Source organism: Canis lupus, chromosome 4, assembly GCF_003254725.2.
Source record: "Canis lupus dingo isolate Sandy chromosome 4, ASM325472v2, whole genome shotgun sequence".
NCBI lineage: Eukaryota > Metazoa > Chordata > Mammalia > Carnivora > Canidae > Canis > Canis lupus.
Genome location: NC_064246.1, coordinates 71640184 through 71656477, shown reverse-complemented (window position 1 = coordinate 71656477; position 16294 = coordinate 71640184). Strand labels below are relative to the sequence as shown.

The following is a 16294-nucleotide window of genomic DNA, read 5'->3' as shown; positions in this document are numbered from 1 at the left end:
TTTGTCCCACAGGCTCTTCACCACCCACCTGCCACCCCTATGCCTTAAAGAGAGGAAACTTTCTTTTTGGAACTTTCTGTCTGCTCTTGCTCTCAGCTGTTAGTTGTGACTGCCCCAGAGCCTAAGTCAAGAAACAGAGAAGGCAGAAACCATTCCTGACTGCTCTTTAAGACCAGGGTTTTATACCCTTTTTGTTTGCTCATATGCACTATTCATCGTCTTCTGGTAGTCCGTCCGTCCTTCCTTCCTTCCTTCCTTCCTTCCTTCCTTCCTTCCTTCCTTCCTTCCTTCTGCCTTGCCTTCCCCTCCTTTTCCTTCTCTTGCCTTCCCCTCCTTTTCCTTCTCTCCTTCCCTCCCACCTCCTCTCCTTGCTTCCTTTCCTTCCTCCCAATGTGGACCCTAATGTGGGACTTGAGATCAAGACCTGAGGTGAGATCAAGAGTCAGACACTTGGGCAGCCACGGTGGCTCAACAGTTTAGCACCTTCTTCAGCCCAGGGCAGGATCCATCCTCCCTGCATGGAGCCTGCTTTTCCTTCTGCCTGTGTCTCTGCCTCTCTCTCTCTCTCTCTGTCTCTCATGAATAAATAAATAAAATCTTAAAAAATAAAGAGAGAGACACTTAACTGAGAGCCACCCAGGTGCCCCTTACCTTCCTTATTTTGTTCAGTATTTTGTTGTAATCAGATGGAGAGATAGAGTAGACTGTGTATGTATTCCATTAGGAATGAAATTGTAATCTCCTAATATAATTGTAAAATATATTTTAATTCGCTCCAGTTCTGTGATCAAAATTATGAGCTAAGATTTCAGTACCTATTCTTGACTGTGTGCAGCAAAACTGACTCTACCTAACTTAGTGCATAATGAGAATGCTTGAAGTTTAGTGGATCACACTTGTTGTGAAATGAAGGAACAATGTCCTAAGCTATGCTATAAACCTGGCTGATAAAATTGTGGTGGTCATTGCTGGCAATTGGATATCCCAGAGTACCACTGCTCCTTAAGAGCAGAGAATTTTGTCTTGCAGGAGCTGTGGTACTGCTTTCCTTAAGGAGTTTGCTATGATCTGAATATCCTCCAGAATTCATATGTTGAAATCGTAACTCCCAAGGTGATAGTATTAGGAGGTGGGGCCTTTGGGAGGTGACTAGGTCATGAATATGGAACTCTCATGAATGGGATTAGTGCCCTGTGAAAATGGCCCAAGAAATTTTTCTTACCCCTTCACCATGTGAGGTTACAGCAAAAAGACAGCCTCTGTGAATTAGGAAGTTCAGGCACTAAATCTGCTGGCACCTTGATCTTCAACTTTGACTTCTGGAACTATGAGAAAAAAATGTTTATGGTTTATAAACCACACAGTTTATGGTATTTTTGTTATAGTGGCCCAAATGGACTAACATGGAAAGTTAGCACTCCATTGTCCTTGAGTTACAGCTCAAGGGCATTGTAGTTGCTGGAGCTGGATTGTGTTCCTGTGTCACATCTGTAAGGGAGGCTGGCAAAGTTAGCACATGACTTTTCTACTTCTCTATGAGAGGTAGTCTCTGTCTTCTACCAAGAGTCATTTTGAGGGGAATTTCCTAAATAAAAAGGAGAGTTCTTGGCCAGAGAGAATGACATGCTATTTTTGTATAGTCACCATTTACACAACACAGTTGCTTAGTTCTCAAACTGCCTTCATCTGTGGTTATAGCCCAAACCCAGTTCTTTAGGGAAACCGGTTGTCTTTCTCTTTAAAATATATCCCACATCTTACCTCTGAACACTTTATTGCTGTGTTAGGGTCCCGGCCACTATCAGTGTTCACATAAAACACATCACTATCTTCTTTTTTTTTTTTTTTTTAAGATTTTATTTATTATTTATTCATGATAGTCACACAGAGAGAGACAGAGATGCAGAGACACAGGCAGAGGGAGAAGCAGGCTCCATGCACTGGGAGCCCGACGTGGGATTCGATCCCAGGTCTCCAGGATCGCGCCCCGGGCCAAAGGCAGGCGCCAAACCGCTGCGCCACCCAGGGATCCCCATCACTATCTTCTTAATTCCTGTTTTGATTTTGCAACAGACTTTTCTTCACAGAGTAACCAGAGTATTTTTTAAGTGTTTATTTTGATATAATTTCAAGTTTACAGAAAAGTTACAAGAAGAGTATGTAGAACTTCCTTACATCCTTTTTTCAGATTCATCAGTTGCTAACATTTTGCCTCATTGTTTTATCGTTCCCTATCCCTCCTTTCTTTCTTCTGCAACTAACACAGACTCTGTCTCTCTTCCCTTCCTTCACGCTATTTACCCCCCCACTCACATATGTATATGCACATACATAAGAATTATGTGTGTGTGTGTTTAATATTCCCCAGCTTTTGAAATGAGTTGCAACCATCATACTCCCTGATTACTAAACTCTTCAGTGTGGTTTTCCTAATAACATTATAACTTTTTACATAACCATGAATTTAACATTGATAAAATACTATTATCTAATTCATAGTCCATAGTTGTCTCAATAACCGCCTTTATAATTGTTTCCCCAAGCTCAGTAGTCATCTTTCTGTTTCTCTACTTGGAATAGTTCCTCTGCCTTTTTTTTTTTTTTTTAAGAATGATATATTTGAAGACAATAAGTCATTTATTTTGTAAATGTGTAGAAGTTATAAATATGTAGCAACAGATATAGGATTTGATTTTGCCTGTTTTTCCTCATCATTGGAGTTTGGTTATACATTTCTAGAAAGTCTGTAATGGAAAAGCTATTGGGTCCTTCTTACGTCCCCGTATCAGGAACTACGTGATACCAGTGCACCCCAGTATTGGCAAAGTTAATTTGATCACTTTGTTTAAGGTAGTGTAATCCCAGATTTCTTCTCTACTCTTTTCTCCTTGTAATTAGTAAGTAATTTGCAGGGAGATTTTGAGAGCAGGGAAGTACCCTCCCTATTAATTATCAAGCTTTTCTTCAGTAGTATTAGCATTCATTGATGATTCTTGCTTGAATCAAAAATATTTTGTTTATTTTTAAAGATTTTATTTATTTATTCATGAGAGACACAGAGGGAGAGGCAGAGACATAGGCAGAGGGAGAAGCAGGCTCCCCTCCGGGAGTCTGATTCAGAACTCCATCCCAGGACCCTGGGATCACGCCCTGAGCCGAAGGCAGATGCTCAACCGCTGATCTACCCTGGTGTCCCACTTGAATCAGTTATTACTGTGATGATTGTCAACTCTATCATTTCGAACTCTATCATTCATTTTATTTTATTATTTTACTTTTTTAAAGATTTATTTATTCATTTATTTATGATAGACAGAGAGAGAGAGAGAGAGAGAGGTAGAGACACAGGAGGACGGAGAAGCAGGCTCCATGCACCGGGAGCCCGATGTGGGACTTGATCCCGGGACTCCAGGATCGCGCCCTGGGCCAAAGGCAGGTGCTAAACTGCTGAGCCACCCAGGAATCCCCCTATCATTCATTTTATATTTATTACCATTCTACTGCAAGGAGGGCTTTCTTTTATTTATTTACTTATATGTACCTAGGAGTTCCTATTTTAGTCACTTTTTTATAATCCATAACTTTATTTATTTTGATGCTCTAATTGTCCCCGTGGAAGCCCCTCAACCTGCACTTTATTCTTTAACATATCGGCCTCATTTTTGCACTTTATTATTTTTTGGCACAACCAAATGTTCCATGTTCATCTTGTATGAACAAGAATCAAACATTTCTTCAAGGAGCCCTATTTCTTTTTAGGGGAGAATGCAATTTAGAAACCAGGATCTCTGTGCTAGGGTCGCTGGGGTGTCATTGCTTCCAGCCAATCTCAGTACACAAAGCTGGAGCATAACTTACACACATACATATTCACCTATGTTTACATTTGCCTGGTAGAAATCATGGATTCATATTGATAATACCCCTGATTTCAGTCAAATTCCATAGGTTCTATTCTAGTATTTCTTCTTTCCACTCTTGTTAACTCCCTTCTTAAAAGAGAGAAATTCGACTTCCATTGTGCTCAAAAACATTTCTTCATTTGCTTAATTCTTCACTGCAATGAAAGCAGTTTCAGAATTGTTAATGCATACCACTGCAAAGAAGAAACAAATGTATTAACTAGAATTCAATATTTATTTATAGTTCTTTTGGTCTTTAGCTTGAGAGTATATATTCGTTTCCTAAGACTACTGTAATAAATTACTACACACTTGGTAGCTTAAAACAACAGAAAATCTTGCACAGTCCTGGAGGCCAGAATTCTTGAAATCAAGGTATTAACATAGCCATGCTCCTCCCAGCAGCTCTAGAGGAATCCTTTCTTGCCTACTCTAGCTCCTGGCGTGTTCCTTGGCTTGTGGCAGCATAATCCACTCTCTGCCTTTATCTTTACAGAGCTTTCTTTCTTTCTTTTTTTTTTTTTTTAAATATTTTTCTTTTTTTTCTTTTTCTACTTCTTTTTTTTTTTTTTTTTTTTAAGATTTTCTTTATTCATGAGAGACAGAGAGAGAGAGAGACAGAGAGAGAGAGAGGCAGAGACTCAGGCAGAGTGAGAAGCAGGCTCCATGTAGGGAGCCCGATGTGGGACTCGATCCCGAGATTCCAGGATTATGCCCTGGGCCAAAGGCAGGCGCCCAACCACTGAGCCACCCAGGTGTCCCTTCACAGAGCTTTCTATTTGTGTCTTCTCTTCTGACTTTTTTTAAAATAGATTTTTAAAAAAGATTTTATTTATTTATTCGTGAGAGACACACGAGAGAGAGGCAGAGACATAGGCAGAGGGAGTAGCAGGCTCCATGCTGGAAGCCTGGTATGGGACACTATCTCTGGACTCCAGGGCATTCTGGGCCAAAGGCAGGCGCTAAACCACTGAGCCACCCAGGCATCCCTCTTCTGACTTTTTAAGGTCACATTCACAGCTTCTAGTGATGAAAGCATGAGTAGATCTTTTGGGTGGGGGTCCCCGTTTAACCCAGTACAGAGTATATGGTTACTTGGGCAATTACCTTCTGTTTATTCTTTCAGTGTATTTGTTGTTTATTTGAAATACAGTAGGGTTCATTTGTTTCTGTTTATATTGAATTTTAGGTTTCTCTCAGCCTTGTTTTTGAATATGCAAAGCAGCAGTTTCAGAAGTCTAATAATAATTTAATAGATATAGAATAATAAATTGTGGTGACTGTAATTAAGGAAATGGACAGATACTCTGGTAGAGAACAACAGAATGGGCCATATATACTTAGATATAGGGCTAGGTCCTGTTATTTGAATAAGTGATATATAAACTGGGATTGAAGGAATGAGAAGCCAGTCATGTAAAGGTGGAAAAAAGAGCTTTTCCCACAAATGTAAAAGCGTGTGAGAAGGCCTTGAGATGGGGAAAGAGCTGGTTGTATTAGAGGAAATGAAAGAATGCCGTGGATTAGTGTCTCTTGGGGAAGAGGGAACACAAAATAAATGCAGTTGTACAGAAAGCAAGAGCCAGAACATGTGAGTTATTGTACACTGTGTAAAGAGGTTGGAGAGCAAGTGGAGGACAATAAGCAGTGACATTTTTGGAAGTGTGTGTATTTACAGATTTATTTATTTATAAGAGAGAAAGAGTATAAGCATGGAGTGGGGGTGGGTGGGGAGGAGGGGCAGATAGAGAAGGCGAGAGAGTCTTAAACAGACTCCACTGACTGAGTGCAGAACACAATATGGGGCTTGATCTCATGACCTGAGCTGAAACCAAGAGTTGGATGCTTAACAAACTGTGCCACTGAGGCACCCTAGGAATATATTTTTAAAAGACTGTATTGAGGGACACTTGGGTGGCTCAGTAGTTGAGCGTCTGCCTTAGGCTCAAGTTGTGGTCTTGGGATCGAATCCTGCATCAGACTCCCCACAGGAAGTCTACTTCTCCCTCTGCCTATGTCTTTGCTTCTGTTGAGGCAAAGTGAAAAGTTACATGTCTCTCATGAATAAATAAAAATCTTAAAAAAGACTATCTTGATTGCTAGGTAGAACATAAGAGGTAAGAATAAAAGTGGAGAGACTAGGGGCAGTGTATAATAACTGACATAGAGGTATGAAATAATGTCGGTTCCTCTAAGAATGGTGAGGTGAATAAGGAAAAAAGTGGATAGATTTAACATGTATTTTGGGTTGAACTGACAGAACTAGCTAGGGGATTGAATTTGGGTGGAGAGAGGGTTTTAGGTTTATAGTTTGTAGTTTTAGCAACTATGGAAGAAGTTGATTGCAAATGAAGGAGACATTAAGAATTAAGGTTTCCCTATTGGCCTACTATTATGTTTGAAATGTCTATGCAGATGTCAAGTTGGTAGTTAAATGTGCAACCTTAAACTCAAGAGAGAAAATGGAATCTCAAGCTTCCCATCTAGTCCCATTACTTCAGTTCATGCTTCCCTACTGCACATCTCTGGTCTCCATTGGTACCCTGTAAACATAAGCAGATTGTCAGGAGTTGGCCAGATCCTGTTTGAGGTATTGCGGGCAACTTGGACTATAGATGATCTCCAGGTTTATATGTGGGTACTCCAGTTCCATCCAATTCATTCTTTCCAGAGAGCTACAGTTATTTTCCTTCTAAGTCATTTAAATATGTACATTTTACTCCTTACTCCATAGCTTTATTTTGGACTCCTACAGAATAAGAGATTTCTACCATTATTAGATACTAGGCTTTTTTCTCCCCCATCTGAACACATTGTATGAAATCACTCTAGCTGACTTTGCACCTAGAAGGGAAATGTGTGTCCATGTGTATATTCATGTTTGATATTTACTCTGTGGTTGATATGGTATGTATTATGTCTGTTCATATACCAATATTACATTGTTTTAATTGCAGTATTTTTATGTAATTAGTAGGTCTAATCTTCTTGAATCATTTTACAGATGTTTCTCCATTTCTCACATATTTATTCTTACAGATGCAGAATCAAGCTTGTTGCCATATTTTTAGGAAGTGTGGATTTTCCCCTTCAACCTCTTGCTTTTGTCTTGGTTATTTGTAAATACTTTCTATTCTTATTTTCCAATGAGAAAAGAGTCTTTAAAAAAGAAGGGCCTATCTCCTATTATGGTCTTTCCCTTTGTTTCCTAAAGAGAGGCTGTCCGTTTCCTTTCTATTTCCTTCCTTATTAAGCACCTGTCCTGTATTAACACTGTGTTAACTTCTGGGCAGGGGAGTTATACAGTAAATTAAACAAAGTAATATAAACAAAGCATATTATGAAATAAAATTGGTAGGATATATTATGTTTCTAATTAAAATAGTGTGTTCTTGAGAGGATTAAAAGTTTTACTTTTAAGTATGGTATGTCAGTTTCTGGTCCTTTTATTTATTGTTAAGAATCTTTTAAAAATACCTTTTTTTTTCTTATACTTTTATTTTTTAAGGGTCATACAGCAATGCTTCATACTGGTTCATGGCATCCCAAAATAAAGGGAGAATTTATGACTTGCTCAAATGATGCGTAAGTACTGTTGATAATTCACTTAACACCTTCATATCTTTCAATGTTTTTTTTTAGCAATTGTATTATAATAAACTTGCGAATAAAGTAGGAGATTAGAGTATTAGGAATCCTGATGTTTACATATTCTTGGTCTTAACTTTACTTTGATTTTACCTGGTAGTATCAGGTTTGTTTAAATAAATATGGAAACTTTGAAAAAGAGTTGATATAAATTCCAGTACAGTTTAGTAGCGAGCTCAGTGGATCAGACTGATGCTATTAAGTGGACTCAATTGACTTTTTGAGGTTATGACTGTTACTTTGTTACTTTTTATAGTAAAGATTCACTTGTATCTGAGTCTAATACATAATATATGTTTATTTTTTAATGATTGCTTTTTGAAAGTAGTTGAAGAGATTGATTAAATGGTTATTAAGATTCTTTTGCATTATATCTATTTGCCTAGGACTCAAGAATATTACAAGGAATATTTGAGCAGCTTTGTAGCAACACAATATTGTTATATTGTATGATTAATTTTTAGTATTCATAGTAGTTCATACATATTTGTAGTATTATAAATTACAAAATATGGTTGGTGTTGTTCAGGTGATTAGTATTCATAGTAGTTCATAAGAATGCACTATTTGTAGTATTATAAATTACAAAATATGGTTGGTATTGTTCAGGTGAAACACAATATTTTAGGTAAAAAACTGTTGTTTTTAGGTTATTTGTCTCATCTTTTTACTTTCTGATATTTGTAATTTGCCTTCAAAATTCCTGTTCACATTCCTGGATAGTTTATGTTTTCTGGAATTGATCTTTAGGATAACAGACAAAAGACGTAATTTCTTTCCACAGCACAATTTAAAAATTAATTTGATCTACAGGGAACTAAAATTTGGGAATCTATACTGAATATAACTGGAGCAAGATAATACAATTTGATTAAAATATTGGTAAATAGAACTATGCAGCTTTAATTTCTTTTTTATCTTTGTTTTACTATCTTTCCAAGTACTTAATGTAACATTCATTTTCATGTTTAAAGTGACATTCATTAATCAGCAAATCAAGTATCTGATTTCTTAAGGACTTAAATTTAGCAGGTAATCTAAATTAATAGTATCCTATGATCAAGTAAGGTTTATTCTAGGAATGCAAGGATATTTTATAATTAGGAAATTTTACCATCAAGAAATTTTCAATATAATTCATTATTTAACAAGTGAAAAGTTATAATCACATGATATTATATTATATGATAACATTGATATTTGATAAAATTTAGTAGTCTTTCCCAGTAGAAGTTCTAAGTGAAATAGGAATAGGAAGAGGGGTACCTGGGTTGCTCAGTGGTTTAATGTCTGCCTTTGGCTCAGGTAATGATCCTGGGGTCCTGGGATCAAGTTCCACATTGGGCTCACTGCAGGGAGCCTGCTTCTCTTTTTGCCTATGTCTCTGCTTCTCTCTCTGTCTCTCATGAATAAATAAATAAGATCTTAAAAAAGGAGTGGGAAGAAATTATCGAAACTTGTTAGAAATTAATTACCAAAAGTTAAAGTAAGTATTGTATTATATACTGGAGAACTGGAGCTATTTGCATTCAAATAAAAACAAAACAAAACAAGACAAAGATGCCCATAACTATTTAAAGCCTTTATGCAGTGTAGATTTAGAGACTTTATACAGCATAATAAAATAAGAAAATAAATAGTTAAAAGTGTTGAAAGAAAATAACTGTAAAAAACAGAGGAGTCAGACAATTTTGGTTAAAAACTTCAGCTAAAGAAAGAAATTGGGAAAAAAAGAAACTTTTGTTCTCCAAACTATTAATGATCAGGCTAAATAGTGTGTTGTCTCTGAGCAACCTGGGTGGCTCAGTGGTTTAGCACCGCCTTCAGCCCAGGGTGTGACCCTGGAGACCCGGGATCGAGTCCTGTGTCGGGCTCTCTGCATGGAGCCTGCTTCTACCTCTGCCTGTGGCTTTCTATTGGCCTTTGACTTTGAGGATAGTAAATAGTAATGGGCTAAGCTGTGGGACATCAGCTCAGACACCTAGTTCAACCAACAAATACAGTGTGCTCACTGTGTACCAGGTACTCCTGTATATGATCTAAGTCTCCGCCTTCATAATGCTTACATGTCAATGGAGGTGAGTGCGTTGAGACAGACAAGGTACAGATGCAGTAATAAATTAATACAGTTTTATATAGTAATAAATAATGAGAATAATGACAAAATAAAGCAAAAGGGTAGAGAGAAAGTAGAAATGTCTACTCTGTGTAGTCAGAGAAAGCCTCCGAGGAAGTTACATTTTATTTAATCAATTAACTTATTTTTTTATTTTTAAGATTTTATTTATTTATTTGAGGGAGAATGCACATGAGAGAGAGATCACAGTGGAGAGGAGAAGGAGAGGGAGAAGAAGTAGATGCCCTGTTGAGCAGGGAGCCTGAGATTATGACCTGAGCTGAAGGTGGACACTTAACTGACTGAGCCACCCAGGTGCCCAAGGAGGTCTTTATTTAAAGATTATTTAGTCTTTATTTAAATATTATTTAATCTGTATTTAAAGATTATTTATTTGAGAGAGAGCAAGCACAAGTGGGTGCAAGAGTGGAGGGAGAAGCAGATTCCCACTGAGCAGGGAAACCTATGCAGGACTGAATCCCAGGACCCTGAGGGTCATGACCTGAGCCACAGGGAGATGCTCAACCAACTGAGCCACCCAGACACCCCAGAAGGTGACCTTTTATTTGAGAATTACACCATGCGCTGCAGGCAGCCACAGTAGAGAGAGCCTTCCAGGCCAAAATGATAGCATAATTCAAGATCTTAGGAAGGGAATGTATTGGAGCATATTGGAGGGGCAGAAAGTCTGGTTTTGTTGACATAGAAAAGGTAGGAATGACAGGAAGTGAATTTGGAGAGGAAGGCAGAGACTAGATCATATAAGGTGTTGTATTCAAAAGTATAAGGATTATGGTTTTAATGTAATTATAAGGCCAGTCATTAGAGTCCTAAGTCTGCCCCATAGTATTATTGAAAATCAAAATCAAAGGAATGCCCACTTCACAGAGCATTAAAATTTTCCAGTTATCTTGACATAATAGAAGCCATGAATGAAGAATGAGCATCATATTAAAAAACTGAGAGCTTTCACTATAAGGTTAGGAACAAGATAAGGAAGTCCACTCTTATCACTTTTATTCAACATAGTACTGGAAGTCCAACCATAGTAATCAAACAAAAAGAAATAAAAGGTATCCACACTGGTTAAGGCAGAAGTAAAACTGTCACTATTTGCAGATGACATGATACTATATGTAGAAAACCCTAAAGACTCCACCAAAAAACTTCCAGAACTGATAAATGAATTCAGTAAGGTCACAGGATGCAAAATCAGTGTACATCTGATGCATTTCTCTACACTAAAAACGAAGCAACAGAATGAGGAATTAAGAAAGCAATCCCATTTATAATTATACCAAAAATAATGAAATATCTAGGAATAAATGTAACTAAAAAGATGAATGCCTATATTCTTTTTTTTCTTTTTTTAAAGATTTTATTTTTAAGTAACTCAGTGTAGGGCTCTACTCACTACACTGTGATCAAGAGTCACATACTCCACCAGCTGAGCCAGGCAGGTGCCCTGCCCTATTCTTTAAAACTGTAAAACATTGTTGAGAGAAATTGAAGATGACACAAACAAATGGGAAGACATTCCATGCTCATGGATTGGAAAACAAATATTAAAATGTGAAGACTTCCTGGAGCAGTTTCTATCATAGCAATGGATAGAGATTGATAGAGCAATCTCTATCAAAATAGTAACAATGTTTTTCACAGAACTAAAGCAACTCTAAAACTGATACAGAACCACAAAAGACGGTGAATAGCCAAAACAGTCTTGGAAAAGAAAAGCAAAGCTGGAGGCATCACAATTCTAGACTTCAAGTTGTGTTATAAAGCTGTAGTCATCAAAACAGTATGGCACTGGCACAAAAATAGACACATAGATCAATGGAACAGAATAGAAGACTGAAGAATAAACCCACAGTTATATGGTCAATTGATCTTCACAAAGCAGGAAGGAATATCCAATGGGAAAAAGTCTGTTCAACAAGTGATATTGGGAAAAATGAACAGCAATATATAGAAGAATGAAACTAGACCACTTTCTTACACCATACATAAAAATAAATTCAAAATGAATTAAAGACTTAAATGTGAATCCTAAAACCATAAAAATCCTAAAAGAGAACACAGGCAGAAATGTTTCTGGCATTGGCTCTAGCAGCATTTTTCTAGGGGTAGCTCCTGAGACAAGGGAAATAAAAGCAAAAATAAATGATTGGAACTACGTTAAGATACAAACCTTCTGCACAGTGAAGGAAACAATAAACAAAACTAAAAGACAACCTTCTGATTGGGAGAAGATATTTGCAAATGACTTATCCAATAAAGGGTTAATATCTAAAATAGATTAAAAATTTATATAACTTAACACCGAAAAACCAAATAATCCAGTTACAAAATAGGCATAAGTCATGAGCAGATGTTTCTCCAAAGAATACATCCAGATGGCCAACAGACAAATGAAAAGATGCTCAACATCACTTATTAGAGAAATGCAAATAAAAATCACACTGTGGGGCACCTGGATGGCTCAGTCAGTTGAGCATCCAACTCTTGATTTTGGCTCAGGTCATGATGTCAGTGTCATGAAATTAAGCTCTGCATTGTGCTCAGAGCAGAGTCGGCTTGAGATTCTCTCTCTCTCTCTCCCCCTCTCCATACGCACATGGACACACACACACACACACACACACATTCTCCCTCTGAATAAATATATAAAATCTTTAAAAAAAGAAAAAAGAAAAAATCCACACAAATACCACCATACACCTGTCAGAATGACTAGAATCAACAACACTAGGAACAAGTGTTGGGAAGGATGTGAAGGAAAAGGAACCCCTGTGCACTGTTGGTAGGAGTGCACTAGTGCTGCCACTGTGGAAAGCAGTAGGAGGTTCCTCGAAAACTTAAAAATGGGGGAACTGTTCTGTGATCCAGTAATTGTACTACTGAGTATTTATCCCAAAACACAAAAACACTAATTCAAAGGAATATATTTATCCCTATGTTTATAGCAACATTATTTATAATAGCCAAATTATGAAAACAATCCAAAAAGAATGAAATCTTGCCATTTGCAATGACATGCATGTACCTAGAGAAAATAATGCTAAGCAAAGTAAGTCAGAGAAAGACAAATATCATGTGATTTCTTGAATTTATTTACTTTTTAATTAAATAATTATTTAACAAATTTAGAAGAAATATTATAAGTTAGCAGGAGCAGTTTAGAAGAAAATGCTTTGATAAAAAGTTTCAGGAAAATATCTGTGATGTTAGGTTAAGTGTACTAATATTGTCCCTAGACTGAGTTCTCCCTTAAAGGAAAAGTATGTGGACCTGGATATGTGAACATAGGAGGTGGGAAGAGAATTAAAAGAGTATAAGAATATGATCTAAAAAAAAAAAAAAAAAAAAGAATATAATCTAGAGACCCACAAATATAACTTGATATAGATCAGTTTGAATAAAATGTACTTGGAAGTCTTTCTCTGTAAAACTAAGAATGTGCCTTTAATTAAAATATAAATATTTACAAACAACTATCTACTCTATTGGGATAGGGATAATATGTATATTATCTTTTTTTTCAGAGAAATGTAAGAATTCACTCATTTAATGATTGGTTACTTGATGATATTAAGGAATTGTTAATTTGGGGATACGATATTGTTATTATAGTTGGCTTTTTAAAACTAAGTTTTTTCTTTAAAAATTTTAATTTAAATTCAGTTTTGTTAACATGCAGCATATTATTAGTTTCAGGGGTAGAATTTAGTGATTCATCATTTCCATTTAACAACACCCAGTGCTCATTACATCACCCAGTTACCCGACCCTCTCGCCTACCTCCTCTCCAGGAACCCCCAGTTTGTTCCCTATTGTTGAGAGTCTCTTATGATTTGTCTCCTTCTCTATTTTTATCTTATTTTATGAATCCAAAGTTTCCATTGTTTAAAATAGACAATTAGGATCAAGAATCATGTTTTTTGTATTTGGGTTTTTGTTTTTACCATAAGATATTACAGTAAAAAGATTTTAATTTTATTATTGGACAAACTCTGGATTAACAGGATAAACAAAGTAAAATTGATACTTAAAAAAAAAGATTTTATTTATGTGAGAGAGTGAGAGAGTGAGGGGTGGGGGAGTCAGAAGGAGAAGCGGACTCCCCATTGAGCACAGAACCTAGTGCAGGGTTCAGTCCCAGGACTCCGGGATCTTGATCTAAGCTGAAGACAGACGCTTAACTGATTGAGCCACCGATGCACTCTGATACTTTTGATTATACTTTGGTGTAATTATCAAAACAATACTTTACATTGTAACACTATTATAAGATATTTTGAATGGGTTTTAGGGGAAAAAAGAATAACCATGGTACATTGGTTACTTTCCAACACAGGAAAACTACATGAATTATTAGGAGCAACTAACATCTGATCAGGCATCATCAGAATTCTTAGGTCTGATACTATGAAGTTCATCCTGGATTAAGAAATATTCCCATGGTCCAGAGATTAGTTCACTTAGTGCCTTTGGGCAGGATCTGCCTTTATTTTTGTGTGTCTCATAGTTCAGAGGGGCATTCTGGTTTTCATTGCTTTATCTCAGTCTTCTTCGTTGGTGAGCATGACAGAGAGGTACACATCCACTGTACGTCATGTAAACTCTTTATTCTCTTGGAGATTTTTTTAGAGATTATTTAGAACTTAAATTAGGATCATTTCATCAGACCTTATCAAGCTCATAATAGTAATATTCTCTTCTTCCCCAGTCTCCTCCTATCTCTCCCTCCTTCCCCTCATTTTGGGCAATTGGAAAATATGTATTATGGATAATATGATCATGATGTAAATGGCTTCTGGATGAAAGTTATGAATCTCAGCATCTCCTGTGTTATCATAATATTATATTTAGTGTTAACTAACACGTGTTTGTCAGGCTATAGTTGTTGGCATTGTAGGAGTAGAGTGGGAGTCCTGGCCAAGTCAGTACCAGCCATCCATGTAAGTCACACATATTATGAATGAGTTTAGATACAGTAGGAATGAAGAACCAGATAGCATTTGTAAGGAACTTTTCCACTGGAGGTGAAGGTGTCACTCACTATTTTATTCTGGCCTCATGTATGCCCAGTTAAATTATGGTATTTCCTTTTAGTGTGAGTTGAAAAATGCTAGTGCCTTAACCTTTTGATATTATGAGTATCCGTATGAAACACAAACCTAGGATCAGGCCAATATAGGAATGAAATGAAGGAAGAGAGTAATATGGAAATCTTCCTGGGTTTTCCAAGTTTACCAGAATGAAGCATAGATAATAAGGCAGAGCTTACTACATCATTCTTGGAAGTAAATGTTAATGAAAACCAGATGGTAATGAAGATAAAGTGCTTACTTATTCAGTGGAAGTCAATTCTACTTGTGAATCTATATGATCTGATATGGAGTCACTTTATAATATATAGTACACAGAGTGAGAGTATAAGTGATACTCTACTTTAACCTGAGTCCTTGGTGCAGAATTTGTACAAAGCAAGTTCCATCTCAGCACAGGCTCTGCCAATAGATAACTGGTGAGTGAATCAGATGCTTCCAGTATATATCTGGAGGGTTTTCTATTGCTTACTCAAGAATTTGTGTCTCAGAGGAATTTGTTGATGTCTATTGTGACTACATCTGCCTCTACATGCTGTTAATGACGAGGAAAAAGCAGGAAAATAATGACATGCACAGACAAACATTTAGCAGTGAATTGCTGCAGCAAAATAGACAGTGTTAGATAAGAACACTGGGAAATGACAAAACTTTATAACATAATTTCTCCTTCCACATCACAGTTGAGAGGGAAGACATATGGAAGAATAAACAGACAGCGGTAGGGCCCATGCTAATTACAAAAAAAAAAAAAGGGTGCAGAGAAAGTGAGTTTTAGGCTGGAGTTAAAGAGGGGGAACTGTGTAGATGTGTAGATGTCACAAAATAGCCATTAGGACCCATTTGAAGCACTTGTGAAAAATGGCTCCCAAGTACTGAATGAGGCTTTGAGGGTTAGACTCCTGTAATAGCTGGCAGAATTAAGAACTAGAGACTTAAACAAACAAACAAAAAATCGGAATGAGACCAATTTTTATTCCAGGGTGCGGTGGTCTGGGGAAAGTCACGCTCCTCATGTGGTATTAAAAACGTTCACCAAAAAAAAAAAAACGTTCACCAGCAGCGCCTCAGGTAGGTAGGGAGCATACAGGAAGAGTTGCTAACACTACTTGCTTCCAAGAATCAGGGAAAGCTTTATACCCCAGTTCAAATATGTGTTTAATAGTCCCACCTTAATCCATGGGGAATATATTCCAAGACCCACAGTGAATGCCTGAAACCATGGATAGTAGCAAACCCTCTATGTACTATCTTTTTTCCTGTACATACTTACCTATGGGGAAGTTTAATTTATAAATGAGGCACAGTAAGAAGTTAATGACCGTAACAAACAATAAAATAGAACAGTTTTCCTGTAACAGAAGTATTGTGAATGTGGTCTCTCTCTCTGTCAAAATATATTACTGTAGTGTACTCACCTTTCTTCTTGTGATGATGTAAGATGATAAAATGCCTATGTGTTATGATATGAGGTGAATGACGTAGGCTTTGTGCTGCAGTGTGTTAGGCTACTATTT

At 36.9% G+C, this 16294-nt stretch overlaps 1 protein-coding gene across 4 annotated transcripts in view; it reads left to right on the top strand.

Annotated features, from left to right (window-relative positions):
• Positions 1 to 16294, top strand: part of WDR70 (WD repeat domain 70) — a 310102-nt gene that overhangs the window by 117185 nt on the left and 176623 nt on the right. For all 4 annotated transcript variants that reach the window (XM_049109320.1, XM_049109319.1, XM_025436429.3 and 1 more), the window contains one exon: positions 7411 to 7487. In XM_049109320.1, coding sequence (XP_048965277.1) covers positions 7411 to 7487 — 77 coding nt within the window. The remainder of the gene's footprint in view (positions 1 to 7410; positions 7488 to 16294) is intronic.